This window comes from Propithecus coquereli, unplaced genomic scaffold, assembly GCF_000956105.1.
Source record: "Propithecus coquereli isolate 6110/MARCELLA unplaced genomic scaffold, Pcoq_1.0 Scaffold35, whole genome shotgun sequence".
Lineage (NCBI taxonomy): Eukaryota > Metazoa > Chordata > Mammalia > Primates > Indriidae > Propithecus > Propithecus coquereli.
The window spans coordinates 5,991,092-6,018,231 of NW_012149174.1; the positions used below are offsets into that span (position 1 = coordinate 5,991,092).

General features: G+C 42.8%; 1 protein-coding gene across 1 annotated transcript in view; it reads right to left on the reverse strand.

Moving 5' to 3' along the window:
- The window catches only part of METTL24 (methyltransferase like 24), a 103,941-nt gene that overhangs the window by 64,352 nt on the left and 12,449 nt on the right, over positions 1-27,140 (reverse strand). The window contains exons 2-3 of the mRNA XM_012651235.1: positions 8,304-8,402; positions 1,754-1,893 (exon numbers count right to left, since the gene is read on the reverse strand). Of these exons, the coding sequence (XP_012506689.1) occupies positions 1,754-1,893; positions 8,304-8,402 (239 nt within the window). The remainder of the gene's footprint in view (positions 1-1,753; positions 1,894-8,303; positions 8,403-27,140) is intronic.

The window sequence follows — 27,140 nt, forward strand, 5'->3', positions numbered from 1 at the left end:
TCAAAGTAACTAGAAGAGAGGTCTTGAAATGTCCCCATCACATAGAAATGATAAATGTTCAAGGTGACGGATACCCTAAATACCCTGACATGGTCATTACACATTCTATGCATGTAACACAATAACACATGTAGCTCATAAATATGTAAAATATTATGCATCAATAAAAATGTTTTTAAATGATAAGCTACTTTTTTACATGTAATAATATGAACTTTACTGCAGAATTATCTTATCTAACAGCTCCGAAGTACAAGGAAAGCAAAAAGGAATTTAAAAATGTTCCCCAAAGCTTTCCAAGTTTTATTTTATTCAGTTATACACTTTAAATGAAATTATTCCAGGGTGTAAAATATTAAGTAAAATATAAAGGCACTTTGGAGCAGGAAAATAGGACCAAGCTGAGATTTCCAATTTGCATGTGGTACTATGCAATTATTTTTATGACCTACTTTCATACATTTTTAATGTGACATAAAATAAACTCTGCTGTCACAACTTCCCATCCTTCCTACAATCTCGAAGCATAGCTGGTGGCCTCCCGGAAAGAGTTCTGTTCTAATCAACTGGCAGAGCATCTCATCTTCAAATTCACAGCCTCCACATCTAAAGCAAAGCATAACCAGCTTCCCTCCCTAGTCTTCTCCTTTCAAGCAATCCTTTAATAGCAAATACATGTTGAGGGCCTACTGTGTGAAAGCCCCACCGACATATACCATTGCTCTTCATTTAAACCACATAAAAATGTTCCCACTATCTTTAAATTCTTATTTGAATCTTTAAAAAAAATCCACAATGACTAGTAATTTTTGTTTGCTTATAGTTTGACAGCACTGGTGATCCCTTCAGCACCTAACCCTGACCACCTAGGATTATGGTTGGTGGTTATCATACCTGGGCCTGAATGTAGCCTGTAGAGGTGGTAAAGCCTACAGGTGAGGAACAAGCATGTGACACTCCTTGGGTTCCCCAGTACTGTTTGTAAAGGACTTCAGTGGTCTAGCCTGAGAATCTACATTGCTCCTACAAAGAGTCTATGGAACAGGGTGTTCCAAACAAAACATAATTTCCTCCTACCTTTTTTTGGAAACATTTAACATTTGTAAGTTCAGGCCAGTTTATATAAGTACTGGCATATTTGATGAAATAGTCTCATTAGTTTATATTCATTCTTTGTAAAACTCTCTCTAAATCCATTTGTACATCCAGGTCATTTTCAACCTGAATAACTGAATATCAATTTTTTCCAAATAGTTTTGACAAAATCACATGGTTTTCATAGGAGGTCCCTTTTGTTAAAAAAAAAATGTAAAACTATATATGGATTTATCATTTATACAAAACATAAACATCAGCAGTGGCCATTACTTGTCTTGGGTCACTCATAACTGTGTATAAAATTTCTAACATCCTTTTTTTTCCTGGCTGTGCTCATTAATATTCTTCTCTCTCATTACAATAAGGATGCTCTCAGTATCATTGGTTTCACCAAGAGGATCATCTTCATGCTGAAAACTGGAGCTGCCAACTTACTACCAACAGAATGGGGGGAAAGTGGCTCCAGACAAGGAGGCATCTGTTATCTGCACATTCCTGCAGTTGCATAAGAAAGAGATCAGTCTGAAACGATGTCAGGATGCAAAGCACAGCACCTGTTATATGCTGCAACCACTCCTAACCTTGTGTTGCTGAAGAAGCCTCGGCTGCCTAAAGGAGAGTCTGTGTTTTCTTCTGCTGTGAAAAATATACTCACCCTAAAGAGTAGAGGCGGCATTGCTTGCTGTGGATTTGATGAGCTAAGCCAAATCTGTCATCAAGACACACCGACCAGGGCTTCTGTGCAGGGCTGGCATCAGTAGCCAGGTTGTCTGTATTCATGTGATCGCATGCAATCTGTAGGATTGGAAATCAATGTGAATAATTTAAAACGCTGGATGATAAATGGCAGGTAGGAACTTACTGCTTCCCCAGTCCCTGAAAACCATAATAGGAGAGTTATATCCTTCTCCACAGCTAACTACTCCCCTCCCCAGGGAACCACAGACTGCTATAAAATGTGTGGAGGGATTTCAATTACCAGATAATAAGTAACCTCGTGGAGACCGTATGCAGGCTTGAAGGGAAGTTAAGAGCAGCTACAGCCATGTGCACAGGGTGTACAGGAGAGAACAAATCAGGGGCAAAGACGGGAGGGAAGAGGGGTCAGAACGGCTTTGCAGAGGTGTGTTGGTCTTGAAGGATGAAGAGAAGTTGACCGAGAGGCATTCCAGACACAGAGGACAGTGCTCACAAAGCATAGACGTCTTTGCTACCCACAGTGGCCCTAGGACAAGATGCAAGATACAATCATAGGCATAGATCTCAGAAGGATACTCACAAGATTATCTATTCCTTCTTTCAGGCAGATAAGGTGGGGCCACTAAGGTTCAGAAAGGTGGCAGATGTTATCCAAAGTAAACAGCTGATCATGGGTCAAGTGAAATTAATAGGCTGTCCCTGCTGATAAGGCAGTGTGCTTTGTGACTTACTGCTCTAATGAGCTTCCTCCCGAGGAAGGAGGGCAAGAGCCCCAGGCAGGAAGCACTTCCTGAGCTAACCAAAGCACTTCTCTTAACTCATCCATCAAAATTAGATAAGAAAACCAAAGAGAATGTATATCCAAGTCAAACAGAAGCAAGTCTCTAATTTCAACTGCACATTAAGCAAATACACTTCATAAGGGATTCTGACTTGTGTTTGAGGCTGGTGCATTTTGCAAGGCTGAGGCTGTGGGAACCAGAGAAAATAAGTTCTGTGGACAAGATATTTACCTTACCGAGCAACAGTATTTCCCCCGAATCCCTCAAAACTCCCACAGTCATCATGATGCTCCATGAATGCAGCAGCTCTTGCTAGCACATCACTGATGAAAGATCATTCCAGATGTTTTGAGGTTCACTGCTTTCACTCATTGGAAAACATAGCAGCAAGCAATATTCTTCTTAAGCAGACATCCTAGGCTTTCCTAATCCTTTTATTTAACTGACTTGCCCAAATTTTAATCTAAGAAGCGCATATTATGTAGAGCCTATTCAGCTACTAATATAGCATCTGCACTACTCTTGCTAAAACCTAGGGCTGGCCTGACAAAATCGTCCCGGCACTATTTATCAGAGACAATGAGAGACTCTTCTGCTAGGATTTAGACATCTTAGAGGAAAGTTGAAAAAGTGAAACCCTTATATATTCTTTTCCTTCAACCAGTATCTTTCTACTTCTCTATGTCCAACCATTGTTTAAAGGGAAAAATAATAACAGAAAATGGAATGAGTCTTTTCTCAAGCAACTACTACAGAATACATTTATTAGCAGGGAGCATCAGCATGTTATTTTGTATAATTCATCTCCTACTATTCTCCCACAGATAAATGGAAATTATGTCTCTGCCTGCCCACCTCCCATTCCTCACCCACCCACTCAAGGGAAGAGAAGTTGCTAATCTAATTAGTCAGAGCTCAGAGTGTTCACTGGGCCTGTTCTACCAGTGGGCAGATTACTGTGCCTTAAATATCAGCACTTTCCCTAGCCCTCTGCTCCATGCGCCTCCAGCGGGAAGTTACTTAATCCAGGGCAGTTCTATGGGCCCCCACAGCATGCCTGGACCTCAGAAGCCTAAGCCATTTGCTCCAGGGAAGCTTCCCAGGGTGTTTTTATGAAAGTGGTATGATGATTCCCATTGCTATTGTTCTTTGTGTGCCCTTCTCCCTGAGAACCTCCATGTGATAGATCAGGATATGGATGCTCACCGGTCCTTGTTCATAATTCCCTCCTAATACCATCAAAACCTACTCTAGCCTTTTTCACAGTGTTTCTCAAGGTGTGGTCCACCTGCATCAGAATCACCTAGGAGATACTTAAAATGCAGATTGTGGGTCCCATTCCAGATATGCAAAAGCAGACTCCTGGAGGCTGACATTTGGGAACATGCATTTTGATAAGCTTCCCTAGGTAATTCTTATGCAGGTGGCCCTGTGAGTTTATTGCAGGCCTTTTGTAAAGCCCCTGCAAAATGTTCCAGCCTGGTCACACCTGTGCCTTAGCAATTACTTCTCTTACTGAGAAGAAGCTATTCCTGGGCCAGAGCTTTAAACAGAAAACAGCAGCCCCTCTTACGCTACCCCTAACACTGCGGTCTCCAACCCCAGGGCCTGAGCTCCGCACCACACTCACCCTATCCCACCCACGGTCCGTGGAAAAACTGTCTTCCATGAAACCGGTCCTTGGTGCCAAAAAGGTTGGGGACCACTGCTTGAAAGAGGTTGGCACCAACAACTAGCCAGAGGCCTCCAAAAGCCAGGTAAATATTAAGGGCCAAGAGTCAGGGCTTGGAGGTCCAGCCACTCCTCCTTTGCCAAAGTCAAGGACTAGGGCTTTCTTCTCTTCTACTTTAAGCATTTCTAATTATTCTACAGATTTCATCTTGCACAGATATATCCCTGGTGGAGAGATATTCTTTTCCACTCAGTCTCTCTGACAATGTTCCCCCTTCCTCTCTAAGCTCAAAAATAAAACACAGGAGTTATTCAGTTTTAACCATTTATTAACCATCTCATTGATAGTCATTAGCTTTTGAAAACAACTAAAAGTCCTCCATAAAAATTCTCCCTCTAAAAATTAATTAAATATTGATTTTTTTCAAACTTTCTAGTTAAGATTTATGGCCAGGGCTTCAATAAACTCTCTCGTAAGCAAAATAAGTGAGAGTAGTAACTTCTAGCTAAGCTCTAACTCAACTAATTATGTTCTCTGTCTAATTCCTCTTGTAATTTTAGCCATATAAAGCAAATTAGGTCTGGACAAAGGAAAATAAACTCCAGGAAAAAATACTTTCTGAAATGTTTTTTAGTTATTGGACTTAAAGGGATCTAACTTATTTTTGTTTCATTTTGGATCCCAAAAGCTTGCATAGCATTTCTGCCAAGCCATAAGTAGAATCTGGCAAAGGCAGCCCTTAAAATTTTGGAACTTTTGGCAAGAATCCCTTTAATGATCAACTGTATATTTATACAGTACCATTATTTTTGAAAGGCTCAAGGGCAGAAGTGTATTTTTATTGTTTTTATCCTGGAATGTGTGTGTGTGTGTGTGTGCACGCACGTGTGTGTGTGTATGTGTGTGTAGCAGTAAATATAATAGATATTATCGTTGTAAAGCTGTAGTCCCAATCTCCAGAGCCTGGCTTCTTAGGTTATTCTTACAAATAGATAGATGTGTAGATAACTATGTAGATGGCTGGATGGATGGAAGGATGGATGGATGAACAAACAGAAAAACAGGCTTTTAAATATTTATTTTCCTTTTTAAAACAGCCACCATTGCTTAGATTAATTTTGTACTGTGAGGCATGCTTCCTGGAGGCATATGGTTTGGGGGTTGACATAAAAAGTTGGATCTGGAGCCTTCCCTTTAGAACAGAGTGCTGTGTTTGTGATTTAACCATTTCGTGTCAGCGGCAGACAGTGTATCATCAACTGCAGAATTTTGCTGTGCATCATAGTCTTTCACATTAGAAAAAACAATAGTACCTAACTAACCTGAGCTTGATGTTCTGCACACTCTACCCAAATACCATTTCCTCTGGTCTGGTGTTTCGCTAAGAAGAGTGTAGCCCCAGCCATGCCCCCAAAGTCACTACGATGGACATGCCCAAGGGTACCACACCCATTGCTCTCTATTGCCAGGCCGTCCCATGCCCTGAGCCTCTGTTCCCATGTTCCCTCAGCCTAGAAAGCCTTCCTCACCCATCTGTACACCCCCTGTTAGAGAACACATAGTTCTCTTACCCTTGCTATTTACCAGTGTGTGTGAGTGTTTCATTCAGGTTTGACATCCCAGTGGCCAGCACAGTGCCAGCCACAAAGCAGGTGCTCAGCAAATACCTGCTGAATTGAAGAATGAATAAATCAACGATGAACATGTCAAATGCTGGGCCTTGCTGTACAAGCTTGAACACAAATTTGAGAGAAAAAAATTTTTTTTATATTTTAAAAAGTAGCATAAGACAATGGGGGTGGAATTCACTTTAATAACTTCAGAGGTTTTTTTTTTTTTCCTTGCCCATTATGACTCACTCTGCTAACTGTGAAAATTTTAGGTAACAGTGACTCTAATATTCTGCCAGTTTTTCAGGCTTTCATTGTCAAGATGAGTTCTAAATGAGGCATAAGCCACAAAAGCCTCCAAAAGCTGTACATTACATGGAGAGAGAGGGAGGGAGCATTTGGTTAGTAAAAGATTGTGATTTTGAACCACGTAGTGTCATCTTTGATGGCTCCCACTGCTGGTCTCCTAGTAACCCAGAAGTACATCAAAGCACAGTCCCATACTTGGATAAAATGGCCCCTGATTATAAAACCATTGTGAGGTTTGAAACTTTATCTCATTGTTTCTGGAGGATAAAAATCCTTCCAGTAAGCTTCAACAACCAATTCTCTATTACTGCGCTCATCAAGCTGAATAATAATTATATATCCACTTATCTGCCTTTGGAACTAGTTTGTTAGAACCTTGAGGGCATAGACTATATCCCCAGGGCCTAGCACGGTTCCTGGCCATGTGTGTGCTCTCAAAAATACTTGGTTAGTAACAATTCTGTACTACTCTGTGCACAGTACAAGCCCACAGAACTGGAAGGGATGGACCTTAGGACGGCAGAAATAATTTGATACAATCTCTTCCATTTCAGGATCCGAATGAGAGCCAGAGGAGCAAAGTAAATCGCCCAGGTTTACAACATCACATTGTAGAATGCTTCATCTTTGTTTTGTTTTGTTTTGTTTTTTAAGAATTTTTCTCCTCTCAGCCCACAGCACGGGGAAAGATCCAAGAAGGGCCTGAAATGACCATTTCATGCCTCAAGAGCTGCTTCTAAGTAAATATGCCTTTTATAAGTTACAGAAAATTAATAAGAAATATATATACAATGGAATTTAGAGGCTTGCACTAGGTCAATTTATTTTGGCGGGTGGGAGTCAAGCCCATAGTTCTCAAATTCAACTCATAAATTTAACACCTCTTGTTTTTCTCTAGGGCCTTTAAGGGCTTTTTATAGCGACAGTTAAGAGGTCCAGATTCTTATCCTTCATGTAAAACCAAACTGTAAAATTAAAATTTCAGTATTTTAATTAAGTCTGCATAAGTCTGCCAAATTAATTTGCAGCAGCAAAATAAGATAAAATGATGTGCCGCACAGGGACCAATTCATCCCATCACTCATGATTAATTCAATAAACTTTTACTTCCATGATTGGGTGACAAATATTAAAATCCATATGATTGTCTGACCACATCATAAGCGAAATGGGACTTTGTTTTACCCCTAAGCCAGACTCCTGAAGATTTAGAAATATATTCTCTCCCATGGATAAGCGAGGTTGGGGAAGAGAAGTAGGATACCAAAAGCCCAGGCTGGAGGGAGACGAAAAGAATCCAGGATTCCCCATGCACCCCCAGCCCCACCGCACAGCTCACAGGCAGTCTGAGCTCCTCATTTGCTAGCACCTCTCCATGCAGGGCTGTTTCCCTGGGGCCTTGATTTCCTCTTCTGTCTCTCTTTCCCCTGGGATCAGGCAACTTGGGAATGGAACCTCCTGATTAACGTGTCAAGAGCCATAGACTCTCCTTAATGGACAATCTCTTTGCCTGCTTGGGGCACTGGCTCAGCCTGCAGCTGGGCAGGCGCTGCCACAGTGTGTTAAGTCACTAATAAAGGCCGGCGCTCAGTAATGATTTAAACTGCTCTAAGGACAGAGAGCCTTTGGATTCATTAACTTCTCAGCACACTGCCTGCAAAGTCTCCTCTGCTCTCTTGCCTAGCACGTCCCTGGCTGCCAAGCATCTGCCGCAGAAGAGTGAAAAGGCAAATTCCTCCAAATACAAAATGGAACTTGAACCTCCAGATGATGGTTTTGTTTTGTGACACACTTGACTGCCTACTCACGGGGACCAATCTGTCGCTTCAAATGGTTTTCCAAAACAATTTTCTAAAGTGGATCTTCAGAACACTATGGGATGAATCATTAAAACATTTCAGGTTGATGATACTCCTGGAAGGAAGAAGATGCCCGAGCAAATGGAAGGCATCTTATCTGCCTCCAGTGAGTGGATGAATTTAAGCAGCAATGCTGCCGAAATCACAGCCCTATCAAGTCCCTACCAGGAGTCGCTGAGAAACTTCCCAGCCCCTCACTGACAAATCCTTCTTTCAAAGGGGCAATCCCAATCTTTTACGTTATTCTCAAACCGCCGTGAGCCTGAAACACAACCTGGGTGGTGCTGATATATCTCAGGAACCTCCAGGCTTCTTCGTCCAGGGACTGAGCAGGGCCTGCCCAAGGCTGGAGACGGATCTGCCACCTGGGACCCTGTGGGAGACACACAACACAAGCAGCGTCAGGAACCAGGAGCGTGGTGGGGAAGGGAAGGACGAAGAGTGTGAGATGGGGGCAAGGCTGCTTTAGCTGTCATCAAAATGTGCACACAGGCTCAGGGAGCTCTTAGGGAGCTGCTGTCATTAAGGCCACATTAGTCACAGGGAGACAAACGAGGCCCGAAACAGCCAGCTCCCAGGCTAAGCATGAGATCGCACAGGCCCCCGGGACTGTCTGACTGCGCACTTGTGATCAAAGGCAAACTCCACTCGACCCCATCAGGCTCTCCCTTAATGGTGGCTTTATATGACATGATGCTGGCCCCATTCAGAAAAAAAAAAACTCCCTTATCTACTGCAGTTTCCCAAAGCTTAGAGCTTCAAGAATACGTGCCTCCCCACTTACCAGCGGGAGCTAAACAATGTGTGCACACGGCCATAGAGTGGAATGACAGGCACTGGAGACTCCCAAGGGTGGGAGGTTGGGGGTTCTGGGTGCAATGTACATTATTTGGGTGAGGATATAATAAAAGCCCAGACTTCACCACCACACAAAATATCCATGTAACAGAATTGCACTTGTACCCCCTTAAAGTTATACAAATTAAAAAGAAAGAAAGAAAGAAAGAAAAGAAAGAACTTTGAGGGGAAAAAAAGAACATGTGCCTTCTTACAGGCTAGTTTTGTTGGTTCAGCACCATGATGCTGGAGGCTTGTCTGTGTGGAGAAGAAATGCTCGAGGCCCTCGATTATCCTCCTCGGCACAGGGTGATGGGGTAATGCCACCTGGCTGCAGGGCGAGGACCAGGAGTTGTCACCACCAGGGCTGGGGAGGGTGGCTTTCCAGCACTGTGAGGTAGCCGCCACCTTTTAGCAGGGAGCAGGAGGAGCTCCCATGAGCAGAGGGGTTAGGATGACTCCTTAGCCTCATTTTGCAGCAAGGATGAGTGGATGAAGGGTTGGGGAAGGCAGTGGTCTGGAAGAAGCAAAAATGGGGACCCCTCCCATGAAAAGGAGGCACTGGCTAGAGCCCAGAGCTCCCCACCTATAGCTGTCACCACCTGGAGATCTCTAGAAAATTCCCCATGATTCCAAGGGAAGGGGAGGGGAGGGCTCAGCATGCAGCGTGGGAAGGGCTGGGGGCAGGAGAAGCTCCAGCAGCTGCCTGGGTGGATGTCTAGCATCAGGAAGGATTTGGGGTGTCACAGCACAAGGGATCCTGCAGAGTGGTTAGGATGGGTCCCTAAACCCCGTCTCATGGCGGGAAAGGGGCAGGGGAGGGTTCTGGGGACAAGATAAAGGGAACATTGATGTATACACATTGTTCTCTAGGCAGGAAGTGTCTGTCACCCAAAAGAGAAACATCTAAACAGGCTAGCCCTGAGATGCTTTAGTACAAATGTGGTATGTTGGGGTGGCAGAGGTGACTTGGGGTTAAACTGCCTTGGAGCAGGGCAGGAACAGGCAGGTTGGTCATTATGCAGCCAGGTGTCTGGGTTTGGGGAAGAGAAATCCACTCTGGTGTGAGGGTCTGAGATCACTGCGAACGCTTTGGAAGTGATCGAGTGTTAGGTTAGGCATTATCAGACACACACCATCGCAGAGTCGCTAGAGCCCGCAGCCCTAGCATCCCGACAGCCCGGGCTGCCCTCACAGTGGCTGAGCACCATGCGGTCCCTCCGGACCGAAGGAACCCTCCCCAATTTCTCACAGGCTGCCTTTCGTTCAGGAATCCATAGGGCAGGGCCGGCTTCCTGGGTGTGCAACCTGTCCCTCTTAGAAGGGCCAGGCTTGGTTTAATGCTCTGCTGACACTGTCTTGAAATTCTTCATGATCTTTGAAGAAGAGGTCCTGCATTTTCATTTTACACTGGGCCCCACAAATGACATGGCCGTTCTTCCCTGAGGAGCCCCTTTCTGAGAGAACAGCCTTTCCCATGGCTGTTCTTGCTGTGTGAAGGTTGAGCAGGCACTCTAGTCAGAGAGAGCTGGAGAACATCAACTAATATATCGTCCAGTTACTACCTTCCACCCCCTTATTTAATGTTTCCTTTTCCGAGTTAGTTGTTGATTACCATTCAGTCGATCAGTATTTACTGAGCCTCAGCCACTCCATGCCAGGCCCTGGTGAATACAGATCCGAATAAAACCCAGACTCTCCCAGAAGGCGCTCACGGTCCAGTGGGGGAGACAGACAGGTACAAAGTAACTTGATAGGGAAATGCTAAAACATTCCGGAGAGTCATTCTTTTCAGGAAATTATTTGTTCTGAAATCACACATTGAACACATCTGAACACACGTGCCTCCTCGTTCGGCTTGGTCACACTCTCTCTGCCCCGCGCTGACGAGTGCCTTCCCAGGCTGCCACAGCCAGTGGCAGTGATGCTCCACGAGCACTTAGGCCTGGGGCTTGAAACCTCCCATTTCACTGTCGTGGGACCACTCAAACCTGCCCCCAGCATCTGGCCCAGGAGCCTCTCGATGATGAAAAGGATGAAGTTCGCATGTTTTGGTTTTCCTGTAAATCAGGGGTTGGCAAACCTTTGCTATCATGGGTCAAATAGCCAATATTTTAGACTTTGCAGGCCAGAGTTTCTGTTGCAACTCCTCACGTTGGAGCTCAAAAGCAGCCGCAGACAATAAATAAACAAATGGTCGTGGCTGCGTTCCAATAAAGCTCCATTTACAAAAACAGGCGGCAGGCAGGCTGCGTTTGGCCTGCAAGCTGTAGCGTGCTAACCCCTGCTCCGCTTGATTCCAATTCGGAAGTAGGCTGGCCTAGAAGTGGGTGTTTACTTGAAATAATACATGGGAGACAGATTATGATACGGTTGGGGCTCAGAACATGATACCCCAAAGCACGGCGCTTTGGCATGCTGAGAACTTTAAACCGAAGGTCATTGAAAGGGCCTCAAGAGCAAGTTCTCTGTGACTGTATCCTGCCTGTCTCTCTTCCCTCTTTCTCTCTCTGGAGCAAGTCCAAGAAACCAGAATTTCTCTTCTGCAAGGCAGGTCAAAAGAAACTAGGAACCCTCTTCCCCAAAGCAAGCCATAGAAAGGTCACTCTCTCCCTCTCTCTTCTCCTTTGAATACCCTCATTCCAGAGGGGGTTCCGCTCCATTCCTAGGAGGGAGGACTGCTTCGCAGAGAAGACAAGAAGAATCTGAAATAGACAAGCCTTGCTGGGTTTCCCTACTCAGTCTATTAGTGCTAGATTACACCCTTTTTGCCCAATCACATCTCTACACAGCTGTCCATTCTTCATTAAAATAGATCATTTTCCTTGGATCTTTGGGTCTTCATTTCTGACAGCTCCCATGTCACGTAAAACCTTGGTTAAATAAATTTGTTATGTTTTTCTCTTGTTAACCTATCTTTTGTTACAGGAGTGTTGGCCGTGATGCTTATGATAAGTGAAGAAAGGTATCATTCCACCCCTATGATACCTAGAATATAACCAATGCTGTCACCTGGGTGACTTGGGCACATCAGTCGGGGTCCCAGCAGGATCCAGTGAGCTCGTTCAAACTGGCTAATTTAACAGAGAGACCACTTACAAAGGTGTGGACAGGTTATAAGGAAACCAATAAGGAATAATGCAATACCTGTATCTGGTAACACCAGGCAGCCCTGACAAGCCCAGGGGAAACCATACGGAGAAGGCCTTTAATAGAGAAACACAGCCAATCCTGTAACATACTCCAACCTGACTGTCTGCCCCACCACCCATCTCCTGTCTCCTGTTGGCCAAACCCAAACAGAAGGTAGAGAAGAGGGAGGGTGTGGTTGGTCCATGCAGGTCAGCCTCCCAGGGGCAGAGCAGGGAGCAGGGTAGAGGTTGGGCCTGCGAGGGGACGAATGGAAGGGCTCCTGCACAGCATTCTTTGGAAAGAGGCAGTGAGATTTGACCAAAGAGTCATTCATTCATTCAGCGGGCACTTGTGCCTCATGCCAGGCTCTGCGTTATGATTTAATATAGGACACAGCTGTGTAAACAAACAAATGCAATGAAGGCTATAGGGCTCCAACAGAAATCTCTACAGGGTACGATGGGGACACAAAGAGATGGAACACCTGAGTATCACTCCAAAATAAATGCCTGAAAATACAAAGCAGCTTTTGGGAAGCAGCCTCCACTGCTAGAAGCCCAAAAGCACATCAAAGCTCTTCCTAGCATCATTAAAGAGACACCTACAACACAGAAGTAGCATTTAACCTGGGTAACACATGAAAGGAACTTCACGGATGAGTAATTGTGAATCCCTATGGTGAATCAATATGGTGAAACTATAGAATTATCTTAAGGATCCACAAATAGTACCCTTCTTGCAATCTGATATTTCTCATTTCCAACTGAGTGTTGACCACAGAGAAGCTAAACACAGCAGCTAGAATAGTAAATAATATAAGTTGAAGAGTCTCAGACGCGGATATAATAGAAACATACAACAAATAAATGCCCTCGGAAGTGCCCTGGCTTAATGCTTTGGTTGAGCTGTTTAAAAAACATTTCACATAAAGCAATGTTCTTATTGGAATCAGTGTGACAGCAGTTTGTGATTATTTCCCCATGGAAACCACTAGCTTTTATCATCTCTTTCAATTATCATTTGTCTTAATTCTCCAGTGCACATATCAACATTTGTCCTTCCCAAATTCCCACGAATAGAATTCTCTGAGCACCTTAAAACACCAATGGCAGGCTTAATAGAAAAGGACAAAAACCATCTTTTTCTTTTCAAAACAATTTTTATAATTATGATTTTACTCCAAACAATTCCCTAAATACCAGGGTACACTAAATGCCTATCATCCACGTTTCAACTATCCAGTGGCCATAACAATGCCACCCCATCGCTCCCAGGAGGTGGGCACATGGATTCCCAGTCCTGTCTGCCACCTGCACTTCCTCTTCAGACAGGTGAAGCAGCAGCTTAAGCAGAAGGTGGTTGGAGGTTCCATCATTTTGGACTGGCCTGTCTGTCCCCAGCAAGCCTGAGCTGAAATGTCAAATGGAGCATTTCAGTGAGTTGCCACAGAGAAATGGCCTTGCTCCTGAGCTCCCGCAGGGATGGGGACCCCTCCACTCCTAAACCACCAGGACATTCACACAAAGGAACCTCCCCGGCCTCAGACAAGCATTTCTCAGGGCACACATGGTCCTGGATTTCCAAGGAAAGGAAGCATCCCCCTTTTTGTTTTGTGAAGGTTGTATCTGGCACCTTCTCCAGGAAATGAGTATTGGAACTCGAGCTGGCTTCTTCTAATGAGAGTCAAATGTCTTCGTTACATAGAAAAAATTCCAAAAATTCAGATTAAGGACAGCAGAAGATTCGATGCACAACTAACTCATGCTGTTTAGTAGCTATTTTGCAGATATCTGAGATTCTACTTCTCAAAGGGTAAAAAGTGATCACTGAGTCATTCAGTGTGTAGAGATAATGGATCTGACTCAAAAAGATTGCAACAAGCACAACCATGAGGCTTTGGGATATTTTTACCATTTATTATCTCAGCATTAAATGTTGTTGTTTTAAAAGAGAAAATGATTCTCTCAAGCCATGAAGCTGAATTCTGAGATTTTACTCCTAAAAGACAAAGCAAAAAATAAAGCAATCTTTTCAAATACTCCTTTGCCTACCAGCCTACACTTGTGCACATGAAAGAAATATATTAATTCAATACCATAAGCCCCAAGCAAAACTGGTAGAATTTTTAAAAATTTAAAGAAAAAAGGAGGCCCACCCATGACCTAGAAAAGAGAGCTATCGATTCTGCCTTGTGTGAAAGCTTTCTTTGTCTTAAAATTTGGAATAACAGCTTCCTTCTTCACAGGTTATATCCTCACATCCATGAATGACCTCATGCAGCCTAAAAGAAATTGTCAAACTAAGAACAGTGACACCAGCAGCTTTACAAGTAATTTTTGTACATACATTTTTTTACATTGTTTTGGTGTGAAAACTAAATGTAAAATAAGCAAAAGAAAGCTTCTAATGGTCCACTCCTCTGTATTTCTATGCTGTGGTTCTTTGGGGGATGAAATTGTATGTTGAGTGATTTAAATGATCGGTTCCTTCATCATGATGGATAATTGACAGAGTGTTCAGGATACTTTTTATAAAGTTTCAATACTCCCAAACGCACGTTCCCACCACTACTAAGCTCCTGAAAGGTTTTAGAACCAGCAATGTTCTGCTGGGAAAGATAACTAACAATTGATTCTGTGCGTTATGGTTGTGCTCCTAGAAAAGAACAAGGTTCTGAGTCCTTGACTCAAACTAAACAAAACTCTGAGAGTGTGTTTATGTCTTGATGATGAGGAAGCCTAAGCTTTCTGAGAGAAACAAACCCAAAACAAGTAAAATAGATTTATTTAGCAATTTTGCTGCAATTTTGCACTAATTAAGAGCATCTGTGAGTGGGCAGGAAACAATGACTGAAGGAAATTGTTTATTCCTTTTTAGCAGGAGGGGATGAGAGTTGTTGGGGGAGGAGGGAAACAAAATGGTATCTGGACAGAACATGAATCCAGCCACCACCGAGAGCTTGTGAGCATCAGCCACTACGTTTCTGTAATGCCCTTAGAGTGTGCCCAGGGGCTCTGAAAGCTGGGTGGGGTGCAGTTCACATGCCTTCATTTCTGCATTCTCATGTCATCGTCTGGTTTCTCAGATCCAGCCCTGCTTCAAAAAGAGCAGGGGTGAGTTATACATTGTGTGGTGATGTTTAAAATTCAGGTACTCCATGCAAAGATTTCATTTAAAAATAAAGGATCTCATACCTTAAAGAGATACAAGTAGAAGTACCATTCGATCCAGCAATCCCATTACTGGGCATCTATCCAAAAGAGCAAATGATACTCTATGAGAAAGACACCTGTACCCGAATGTTTATAGCAGCACAATTCACAATTGCAAAGATGTGGAAACAGCCCAAGTGTCCATCAATACATGAGTGGATTAATAAAATGTGGTATATGTATACCATGGAGTACTATTCAGCTTTAAGAAACAATGGTGATATAGCACCTCTTGTATACTCCTGGATAGAACTGGAACACATTCTACTAATTGAGGTATCCCAAGAATGGAAAGACAAGCACCACATGTACTCACCATCAAATTGGTATTAACTGATCAACACATAAATGCACAAATAAGAATAACATCTATTGGATGTTGGGCAGGGGGGAGGGGGAGGGAGAGGAGGGAGGAGGGGACGGGTATATGCATACACAAAGAGTGCAATGCACACCACCCGAAGAATGGACATATTTGAAACTCGGACTTGGGGGGGGCAAGGGCAACATACATAACCTAAACATCTGTACCCCCATAATATGCTGAAATAAAAAATAAATAAATAAATAAATAAAGGATCTCAGATTCAGCTGTGGGTTGGAATCACATTCACATCCTGTGTCTCCCACTGGATGCAGCAATGAAAGCTGGTTGGAATGCAGGGAGCAGTTATTTGAGGGATCTGAAAAGTAAACAGTAGCAGGTAGATTGCGGAGGAAGACCAGAATTCAAAGTACCTCGGAACTAGCAGTGAGTTCACCATTGTTTTTCCTTCTGGTAACACTCCCATCCCCGGAAGCTACTGAAACAGGCAGAAGGCCTCAGGAGCAGCCCTCTAGTACAGGTTCAAGAAGGAAGGCCTCTCCTAGTGCCCAGAGAGAGTGGGGGGAAATTTCCCATTTTTCCTCCTTTTTTTTCCTTTCTCTATTTGTGCCTCTCAACCCCCAGGCAATCCCATGGAGGTGGTAGAAGCCACAGTGGGGGCCAGAAGGCACCTAAAACGAGGAGGAAAAGAAAGCTTCCTTTCTGATTTGAGGCTGTGGCCCCAAGAGGGTGGGGTGAATCCCCATCGACTATTTTCTGTCTCCCTCCTCCCGCTGCTGGCCTTGGACTCGGGTACAGTCACAGGAAGTGTGCAGCCAAGCACAGGCAGAGCAGGGGTAACTAAAGCCCAGACTTCCTGGCCAGAGGTTCAGAAACTGCAGGGAACCAGATAATCCTACAGCAATTGAGGAGAAGGAGTATCTTAAGAAAGCAACCCCATAAAGTGGTTTATAAAGTCCTGGGCTCACTCTAGAACTGAGCATGCATGGATCCGATCCTGGTTAGCAAACCAAAGTGTGAGAACTGAGCTAGAAGACAGACTTCTGCCTGGGTCCCAGACTGGCCCCTGGGTGGGATGCAGATGGGACAGAGCTGAACCACACTACACAGGCTTTGAAAACTGAATGGACGTTGAAACCACAACCCACAGAAGGCTGGTTGAAACTTGAGGCCCAAATCCAACCAGGTTAATTGCCTATTAAAACAAATACATCATCATTATCCATAGTATATAATATAATATTCAAATGTCCAGGATACAATCCAAAATCTCAGCTGGTGTGGGAAAAAGACAATCAACAGATGCCAATGTAGGCATGGCACAGATGTTAGAATTTTTTGATGAAGACTTAACAGCAACTATTATAAAATACTCCATGAAGTAAAGGTGTACACTCTTGAAAGCAACGGAAAATCTCAGCAAAGAAATGGGAGGCATAAAGATCCAAATGGAAATTTTAGAACAGAAAAATATAATAACCGAAATAATCTCAGTGGATGGACTCAGTAATGGAATGAACTTGAAGAGAGATCAATAGAAAGTATCCAATCTGAACAACAGAGAGAAAAAACGATTTGGAAAAAAACCAAAAAATCAAAAAGACCTCATGGACCTGTGCAACAATACCAAGAGGTCTAACATTCATGTCATTGATGTTTCAGGGGAAGAGGAGAAAGAATGCAGTGCAGAAAAAAGTATCTAAAAAAATAATGGCTGAAAGATCCCCAAATTTGACAAAAGACACAAACCTAAAGATTCAAGAAGCTCAGTGAACCCCTAAGAGGAAAACTCAAGAGAGTTCCACACTCATACACATCATAATCAAACTGCTGAAAATTAAAAACAACAAAAGCTGAGGCTCTGTGACTCTTGTGACAGACAGGGTCAAAACGGCTAGGTGAGAAAGGGCAGAGCCAGCCCATCCATAGAAGCCTCTTCCCCTGGGGCCCCCTCCCTGTCAAGTCCCAGTCCCACCTCTCCGGGACCATCTGCTAAACATCTCTGGCAGCAGACAGCACGCAGGCTGAAACCCAAATCCAGGGCAGCATTCTGAATCCTTTCCCCATCAATCTGCCGCCTCTGCGTCATTACACAGTGTAGGCTGGGAGGCAAGGGAACCAGAAATCAAATCAACTCTGACAAGAAAAAATGCACCATAATTCAAGCAGGCCCTGATAACTTTTAGGAAGGAATAAACAACAAAAAAAGGACAAGGAGGAATAAATACTCAGCTCTAGATTTATTCTGTAAGTTATCCTAGTTCTGCTGGTAGGTTGCAAAGAGAGACCAAACAAGTCTGAGCTGGGCTTTGTTCTTAAACTGACATCTTTAAATTCACCACATTTTCTGTATATGTTAAAAATGGTTCAAACGTGGGTGAGATTGAAACACACGAGGGGATGGCTAAGAGAATAAAACATAGTGTATTTTAGGTATTTACCATAGGCAGTAAAAAGAGAAGCCAAATACCTGGAGTAGATCCAGTGAAAGGCAGAGGTTTTGTTTTCATGATTCAGAAACTGTCCAGCACCTGCAGGCACGCAGTAAGGACCCGAATGTCAAATCGTGGGTTTCACTGAGGTAGCACATCAACCAGGAAAGGAGGGGGCAGCTTCATTTGTCTTATGAAAGCAAGTTTATATAAGAATGTTTGCCTAGGAAAGTAAATGGAAATTCAGAAGAGCATTAACCACATTTTTAAGGATTCTCTCTCTCTCTCTCTCTACACACACACACACACACACACACACACACACACACACACGCCTGCACGTGTGTGCACAGCCTCATCAAAATACGTAGGGTATCTCCTGGACTCTCTGGGACTCAAAATCCTAGAAGGTTAACGTCATCTGACTCAGCATCAATTGCTATGTTCATGGACTTGCCCCAGTCAGAAAATTCCAGTCAGTTAACATCCCACCATTTACCAGTGCCTGAAACATGGGCTTCTCAGGACGGAAAGTCCGCAGCACCTCATAAAGCCATTTCAAAGATGCTTGGAATCCTGAGTAGCTTCCAAAGCCAAAGGAAAACTGGAGCTGGCAGAGAGTGGGGAGAACATAAAAGCCACTAGGAGTGGGGAGAGGAATGGAGAAGGGAACAGGAAAAGGGGGGCATGAGAGAAAGGAGAGGGAAAAGGAGTTTTCCCTCAACACCGGCACATCAATCTCCATCATCCCCATGAGTTTACCTACAACCCAGGGCTGTCCACAGCGGGTTCCCAGGGCCATTTTGGTGGCTCTCAGCCTACGTCAGTCCTCAGCTTCATTCAAACCAGGGAAGGCATTTCAGTTCTAGACTCTAAACAAGAAGTGATTTTAATCACCAAAAAGAATTAAAATGCCTCACTCAGAGTCACCAAGTGCAGGGGAACAGGAATTATGGCAGAAAGAATGCAACCTGGGGGCCACACAAGGCGCCTGAAACACAATCTGGCAGCATCCTATAGCCACCCCGAAGAGACAAGGGGTTGGCAGCCACCTGTGGCCGAATGCCTTGACAGCAAGCAAAGCCTTCCTTGGAAACCAGCTGTGGACACTGCATGGTGCTTAAATCATCTCTGAGAAAGGACACAAGCAAGCAAGACATCAGGTGCTCTGCCATGGTTGGACAGCCAGGTTGGGGCAAGCCACACGCCATCTACCACCAGTTTCCTGATGAGACTGCCACATCCCATTGAATATGTCACTGCACACAACTCTGTGTGTGTACATATTAATATGTATGTATTTCTCAGTTCTCAGCATGCATTCTGTCATTAACTAACTCTTTTGTCGTTTTCATATTGTCCATGTGTCATACTGTCCAATTTCCCCCTCTGGCTGTCAGACAGTGATATGGTATTTGGTAGCCTCAGTAAATCCTACTAGACACTTAGAGATAAGACTCTGGTTCCAGGACATTCTTTGCATGATTCTATATTTATAGAACATTTTCCTGTCTGAATGTGCTATAAGTTATAGTGCCTGACAAGTTAGAAGAAGCCATACAAATGCTTCTTTTTCATCTGTGGGAAGCTGCCAGCAGGGCAGAACAAGGCGGGCAGAGCTCGCCGTGCTCTTCTGGAACCAAACGCACTTCAGCCTCAAACCTAAATGGAAGGAAAAATCTACATGCTTCATCACTAAGTGGCCCCTTTCAGCAACATGAAGAATTGCTGAAGGAGGCAGACCTTTCTGGAGGTCAATTATTATTGGGTTTGCCTCCGTGTAACCGTCTGGACTCAGGGTTCTTTGGTGATGGGCGTGAGAATCTCCAAGGTTAGAAGTAAAGCTGCCAAAGTGGCAACTGACCTCGGCCCAGGGCCCTTTCCCCATTTCAGACTGGATATAACAAGAGTAAAAAGGGGGAAAATTGTACAAATACACGTACATCTAAGCTGATGAAATCTTGAACATAGATCTTAATTGTATAAGAAAGGACTAATATTCCTTGCATTAAAGAAAAACAAACTTGCTTCTACAAGGAAGAACTTAAAAAAGAAACAGGTTACGGATTCTAGAAGACACAAATCATTTCAAGCCTTAAATTTTACTTGTTTCTTACTTGTAGAGAATCGTGGTACTGAAAGAGACCTTAGGGATAATGTAGACCAACCCTTTCATATTACGATCAAAGAAAATGAAGTTCAGAGAGGTGAAATGGCATGCGAAAGTCACCCAAGTAGCAGGTGGCAGGGATGAAATCTGGGCCCAGGCCTCCAGGCTGCTAGTCCCCTACCTGCCCTGCTATACCACACTGCCTCCATCCCAGGTCTCAGAGTTTTGTTTTCCGCATACCTAGTTTTCCCATTAATACAGACATGACTTACCCAATAGCAACTTCAGAAGGAATTCCCAAGTAAAAACCACAATGACTGTCTTGACCTGATAAACTCATCAATATAATGGGTTAAGAAATTCATGAAATTCTTTATCCATAAGATGTGGAACATACTAAAAAGTTCACTAGTGGCTCTGAAAATGTCATGGAGGATGAATCCTCAGTGAGCTAAAAAGGAGGATTAGAATGTATCAAGGAAAAGATTCAGGCCTTTCTGATGAATGGCGATGGTATATGTAAGTAGTAGAATGGGCAGCCTGAGTCCCTGAATGGCAGCCACGAGCTGAGACCTCGCCTCTCACCTCACCACCCCACAATGGACTTGTAGCATGAGCGAGAAATAAAAATTTGTTACTTTCATCTGCTGAAATTTGAGGAATTGTTTGTTACTGCAGCATAACCTAGCCTATCCTGACTGATACAAGCCCCTAAAAGGCACTTGGTAAAAGATGGTTATCATCATTATGAATGCATCCCCACAGAACCTTCCCAATGCACACTGTCAGAGATTGAATGGTAGTCTAGAATGCACCGTTGTTTTATGGAGAAAAGAAAGAGGTGTGACCAAAAACAAGCCAGTGTCGAGATCACACTCAGAGAACTTAGGAAGTGCTCAGATAAAAACCATGAGGAAATTCTAGTTATAAAACAAATGCCACCCTCTGGTCTGTTTTCTAAGTGCATCCTGCCCCTGACATACTGAGCTAAGCCTTTTTCCTCCTGCCCAGAATCCTCTCCCTTACTCACTTGTCAGTTCAAATTCCACTTATTCTTCAGAGTCTAGTGTTAGTCCCACACACTTCCCTCAAATTTCCTAATCCCTCTTGCCTCTGCTATGTGCGAAGCAGGTGCTTCAGCAATTATTGCTTCTACTTCTCATTCTGTACTTAATCAAACATTTGGTAGAATCTGTTTCAAGTGTGTCAATCTTGTTTCTCTAACCAGACTCCAAGTCTCATGAAGATACCATGTGTTTTACTTTTACAGTCTCCCTCAGAAGTAATTCCAAGGGACATTTTTACATTGATTTAAATGCCAAGGAAGAGAGCACATGGTTTAATCCTTGGAGCTGAGGACAATTTTTTTCTATTACTTTGGAAGAAAGTAGGGAAATTCACTAACTGGGCTTTAGAGTAATACCTTAATCTTGCTAAATAGAAATACTCTTTTTTTTAGGTGGAAATAAATTATTATAAATGCTAAACATCTTTGATTCAGGTTTGTTCAAATTAAAATATAAACCAGAGATGACAAGTAGTTTAGCAGGAACCCTGAGAGAAACCGCAAGAAAGCATTTTAGAGAATTTAAAACACGTCATTAAAAATGGGCATTTGTTTTGATAGATAAAAAGTTAAGTATCTATATACCAGTTATCAGAAACTTTAAGCTAAATCTGTACATATTCTGTACCTTGAAATCATAAAGTTAGGTTTTGTCCAAATCTGTTTAAGTAGAACACAGAGCTTTTCTATAACATTGAAGGTTTGTTTTCATAATTCTAAAGATTGTTGGCATGTAACCTGGAAGCTATAAATATTTGTTACTGTAAATTTTATTTGTTAAATGCAGAAAAAGTAGTTTTTCAGGTAAAGATGAAAACTATATTTGTCATGGGAGGTTGATCCCACAGAGACAACCTCACAGAGAGAACCTTCTGGTCACGACTGCTCTGGTCTGGTTCTTACCATCTATGCTGTGTAAGAATAATGCTGTGCAGATTCTCTTAACATTAATTGAATGCATTCCTCCTTGTAGGAATTTATTTTATAAGTAAAGTCAGTGAGCTCCAATATATTCAAAACATGGTACACAATTTTTATTTTCTTCAACATATATTACAATAGAAGCACTCTTAACTCATCCCCACAAAACCAACTCAGAATTTTCCCTATCTGTGCACTTCTGCAGCTTGGTTTATTTTCCCCAGGAGTCATTTGGTTTGTTCCCAAACCAGGTCATATCAGTTGCACAAGTTATTGAAATGATATAATTTAATTGGAAATTAGGTAAACCCATGAAATGTGTGCACAGAAAGAAAATGGGTTCTCTTTTTATAAAAGCCAAGTCAATAAAGGCGAGGTGCTATTTTTAAATACTGTTGCATTAGGTATGGGTGAAGTAACTGTAAAAGAGAGTAACAAAATAACTAAAATCTAGAGGTGTTCTGCACTCAGATTGCTTTGCAAGTGTCAAATTCTTGCTCCACTTTGAAGAAAACAAAACTGGAAAGACTGGGTGATGTAGTTTAGATGAGTTTTTGCAAGAAAGACCAGAACTCCAGCCAGGGGCCACACACACAGCAAAAGATTGGCAAATGAATGTACATGCATATGTTTTCAGTATAAATAGACTGTGTATGTATATGCTTTTGTGATTCACTGCGTGAACCACCTTTTAATGTATATAACTAAGTACTGCAAACCAGAGACTTTGAATATGAGGCTTCTACTCAACTTGTTAATTAAACGAATGGTTGTAGAGATTACACAAGTGCGTAGTTAGAGACAGTGCAATGTTATTAATCAACTCACAGAGGTGCTAGAGATTAATGTCAGTGAGTAGCTGGAGGAATATAAACATAAATCAGGATGTGGACAAGGTGGAAGAGATGACCCATAGCTTCCTTTATATTTATTTTCTCAAGAAGCTATAAATTTTCCCACCTTTAAAATTTTTTTTAGCATTCATCATCTTTACAGCATAGAAGAAGCATTTATTTACAAATGAAATAACACAAAAATCAATAGCAGGAGGAATCATTGGCTACTATCCTGAAACAAAACACGGCTCTTCTTCGAAGGTGTAGCTTAAGGAGTTCAAGGTGATCACACATCTCAGCACCATGAGGAAGTCTCTAGGCCTGGCTAGAGGGTGCTGGTAGGGTTGGGTCTGACACTACAGGCGGTCGTCCAGGACACTGGGCCCCATGTGCTGAGGGCTCAGCCCAGCCAGCAGCCAGGCGATTCCAGCAGAGAAAAGCCCATCATCACACTGGGGCAGCTCTCAGTTAAAGGTGGACACTAGTTATTAAACCCTCTACCCCAAGTTTAGAAATCAACCATTCCAACCATCGCCGGCCACGTCTTAACCTGGCACTCATGCCTCCCTGCAGGAGTGGTCCGTCACAGGAGGCGGGGCCGGGGAAGGCCAAGGTATCTGCATTCTGAAAACTTCCATGAATAATTAATTCTGATCCACTCTTGGATTAAGAGTTTAAGACTTCACAAGGGCCTGAGTCCCCTGAATTTGCAAATGAGTGTGCTCATGTGCAAATGTTCAGTATTCCGGATCGTTTGTCCTTAGCTTCCACCAAATTGTTTTCATAAATTTATGTAACTCAAAAAGGTAAAGAACCGCTGTTGTGAACTCAGTTCAAGTCTCAGCTGTCCCGGTTACCTACACGGCCCTGAGGAAGTCTGAGACGAAGCCGAACACAAGCACTCCCTGTGCAGAGCCCTCCTGTTGTACTTCTCTCTTTCTTTCTCTAAATTTTTTTCTCTAGACTCCAATCTGTTCCTATTTCTTCACTTCTATTTTTAAATCGAAAAGTTTGGTTTTCAAAATAACTGTAACATAAGAATTCCTCAGATAAAAGACACAGAAAATTAAATTACCAATTTCCCTTGCCCTTCTCCCATTCCTGTATGGTCTTATTATTAATATAAAACATTTTTTTAAAAACCTTAAGAGCACTTTCTGTCTGTTTTTCCTATTAAGTTAATGACTTGACCAAATGTACATGTCTTTATTTTAATTATCAGTATCATGGCTTACCTATATTTTTAAAATAACAAATTACACGTGTAGGTAGTCCTCTTTTCTCCTGTTCCTTGTCTCAACACATCAACATAACAAGGAAGGATACAGTGTTATATGTGTTAAACAGGCTCCAATCTGTGCTGGTGGTTTGGTTTTATAAATAAGAACATTCCCTGTCCAGGAATAACGCCCAGGCATTCACATTTTCCAAAACAACTCTCTGTAACCAGGGTACCCAAATAAATTCAAGCATTTCAATTTCAAAACCAATGTAGCTATCTGTTCTTGATTGAGTTTCCTCTAAGTGCACATTAGTTAAATAAGCCATCTTTTACTATTTCTGTGCAAAATGAATATTCACTATTCAAAAGAACATGCCCTATCATAATTACATAACTGGTTCAAATTTGTTTTTAAGCAATATAAGACATACTTGAAATTCCAACCTGACAAAATGGCTAAAATTAGCTTTAAAATATATTAGTTGATTTGGAAAACATTTAGGAAGCCTTAATATCAAACTAAAATCTATAGCAATTAACATATTTTTCTGAGATCCCAGTTTCAGCATAGAGGTAGTCATGTTACAGAGTAGAAACAACACTAAATCTGAGCTTGACTGACTTGGGTTATAAACTCGATTTCTCTTAAGCCAATAATTTAACCAGATTCCCTCTTGGTGGAATAGAAATAACATCCATCTCTCTCATAAGGGTATTATAAGAACCACTTGGTATAACAACAGAGCAAGCCTTTGTGAGCTGGGAAGAGCTGTGTAAAAGCAAGGTATTGGTATAACTGCTGTTCCCTTTAACACAAACGCCCACCAACATGTATAGGATGCTGCCTGCACGCAAGTCCTTACGAATGAGGTGACAGCAGTGATTTAGCTGAGAATGAAAGTGAGAAAGAAGAGCCGAGGTAGCTGAAGTCCTTAGCTGAACAAAAACTCATTCGTATACAAGGTGCTGTGGGCTGACAGATGCTTGGCCACATCTTCTGACAAACCCCTGGTGCTCTGTGTCAGTGCTTTGTGCAAAAGCTGGCAAAAAGCTGGAGACCAGCAAGCTCAGAGCGAAAGCAGCTTGAAGCTGCCTCTCATCTGGCACACGGCAAGCTCCTAGGTTTCTAATGCAGGGCTGTGTGCGTCTGGTTCGGCAATGCATCTGCCGGGCCTGGGGAGCTGTCAGGAGAGCGAGCACCAGGAGGTTCACCAGGGGCCAGGAGACCACTCCTGAGAGGCCAAGCCAGGCGCTACCTAGAGAAGCAAACACATGGGCTCCGCATTTCTGCTGAACACACCTGTGCCCACCAGTGAGCACGGTCAGGCTGAGATCCCAGGGTGCTCTGACAGTTCCTTTATCTGAACAGAGCAAAGCATGTAGTTTCACACCTGTCATTCATTCTGTGGGCTTCTGGGTATTTTTTAAAACTGAGATATAATTCATATACCACAAAATTTACCATTTTAAAGTGTACAATTCAGTGGCCTTTAGTATATACGCTGGTTTGCAACTATCACCATTATCTAATTTCAGAATATTATCTTCACCTCAATAAGAAACCTTGTTCCTAGTAGCAGTCACTCCTCATACCCCACCCCACCCCAGCATCCATTAATCTACTTTCTGACTCTATAGATTTGCCCATTCTGGACATTTCATTAAAATGGAATAATGCAATGTGTGGCCTTTTGTGACTGTTTTCTTTGCCTTAGCAACATGTTTCAAGGTTCATCCACATTGTAGCATGTATCAGTACTTCATTTCTTTCTATGGCTGAATAAGACTCCACTGTATGGACATACCACATTTTGTGTATCCATTCATTCGTTAATAGACATTTGGGTGGCTTCCAACTTTTGGCTATTCTGAATAATGTTGCTATAAACATTCATGTACAAATTTTGTGTAAAAATATATTTCAATTCTCTTGGGTATATACCTGGAATGCAATTGCTGAATAATGTCTGGGCACTTCTGAACCCTAAAGTTCATGTCATCACCCTCTATGTGAACCCATTTCCACGGCAGACAGAAAGAAATACAGTTCACCAGGGACTCCAAAAGTCAAAGGAGGAAATGAAGACATGTGTGAAGGAAAAAAGGGGTTTTGCATGAAGCAATATATTGCTGCTCCCAAAATACCACTAATAACATATTTCCCATACACCATAACACAGCATATAACGACTGCTTATTATGTTCAAGGCGCTGTGCTGAGCACATTATCTGGATTGTCTAATAGTAGAGAGGATGGGGAAACATGATTACTGAAAACAAACACTGATTGCGGCCAATTCTGCCTTCTGCCAGCGTGGCGTAACTCACGTCTAGGCCAGGCCTGGACGAAGATGGAAAAACAAAGGACGCTAAATTGGCTGAGTAACAAAAGGACATGCATTTGGCATTTGTCTGCTAGAAGCTCAAGAGAGTGGGGTGGGGAGTGGGAGTGTGAAGCTTTGAAATGGAAGAAAAGGGCTAATGTGTAGATGAGAGAAGCAGAAACAATGCAGCAGGAGCCTACAAAGAAAAGACAGACTGTAAGAAATCCCAGTGGACAGGAAAACTTCAAGTCATCCATTCTAAGTTGATTTCTGTCAAGAACCACGTTGATATATTCCTCCATTTCTGAGACCTTCAGTGAGGCCTATATTGGTGTCACTCTGGAAGACTAAAGAAGTGGACAGTGCAGAGCAGAGAGGAGACCGCAGTGGCCAGAGATGAGACACTCAGATAGCAGCAGGAATTCAGAGAAGAGTGACCGGGAAATGTAAGCCTCAGATATTATCAGAATATTGGAGGGAAGAAAAGATACTGAACTTCTCATAGTACATGGCTCAAGGCATTTTAATTTAAGTATTAAGGGAAAGGGTGATCCCAGAAGCTAGAAGAGATGGGATCATCTGACTTTCATGATATAATCTGCCCATCGACCTCACAGTTGTGTTAGAAAAAGTGGTAACGGGTAGGCAAAACCAAGATTTATTACTTTAATGTTCGCTAAGGCCTCTTAAGACC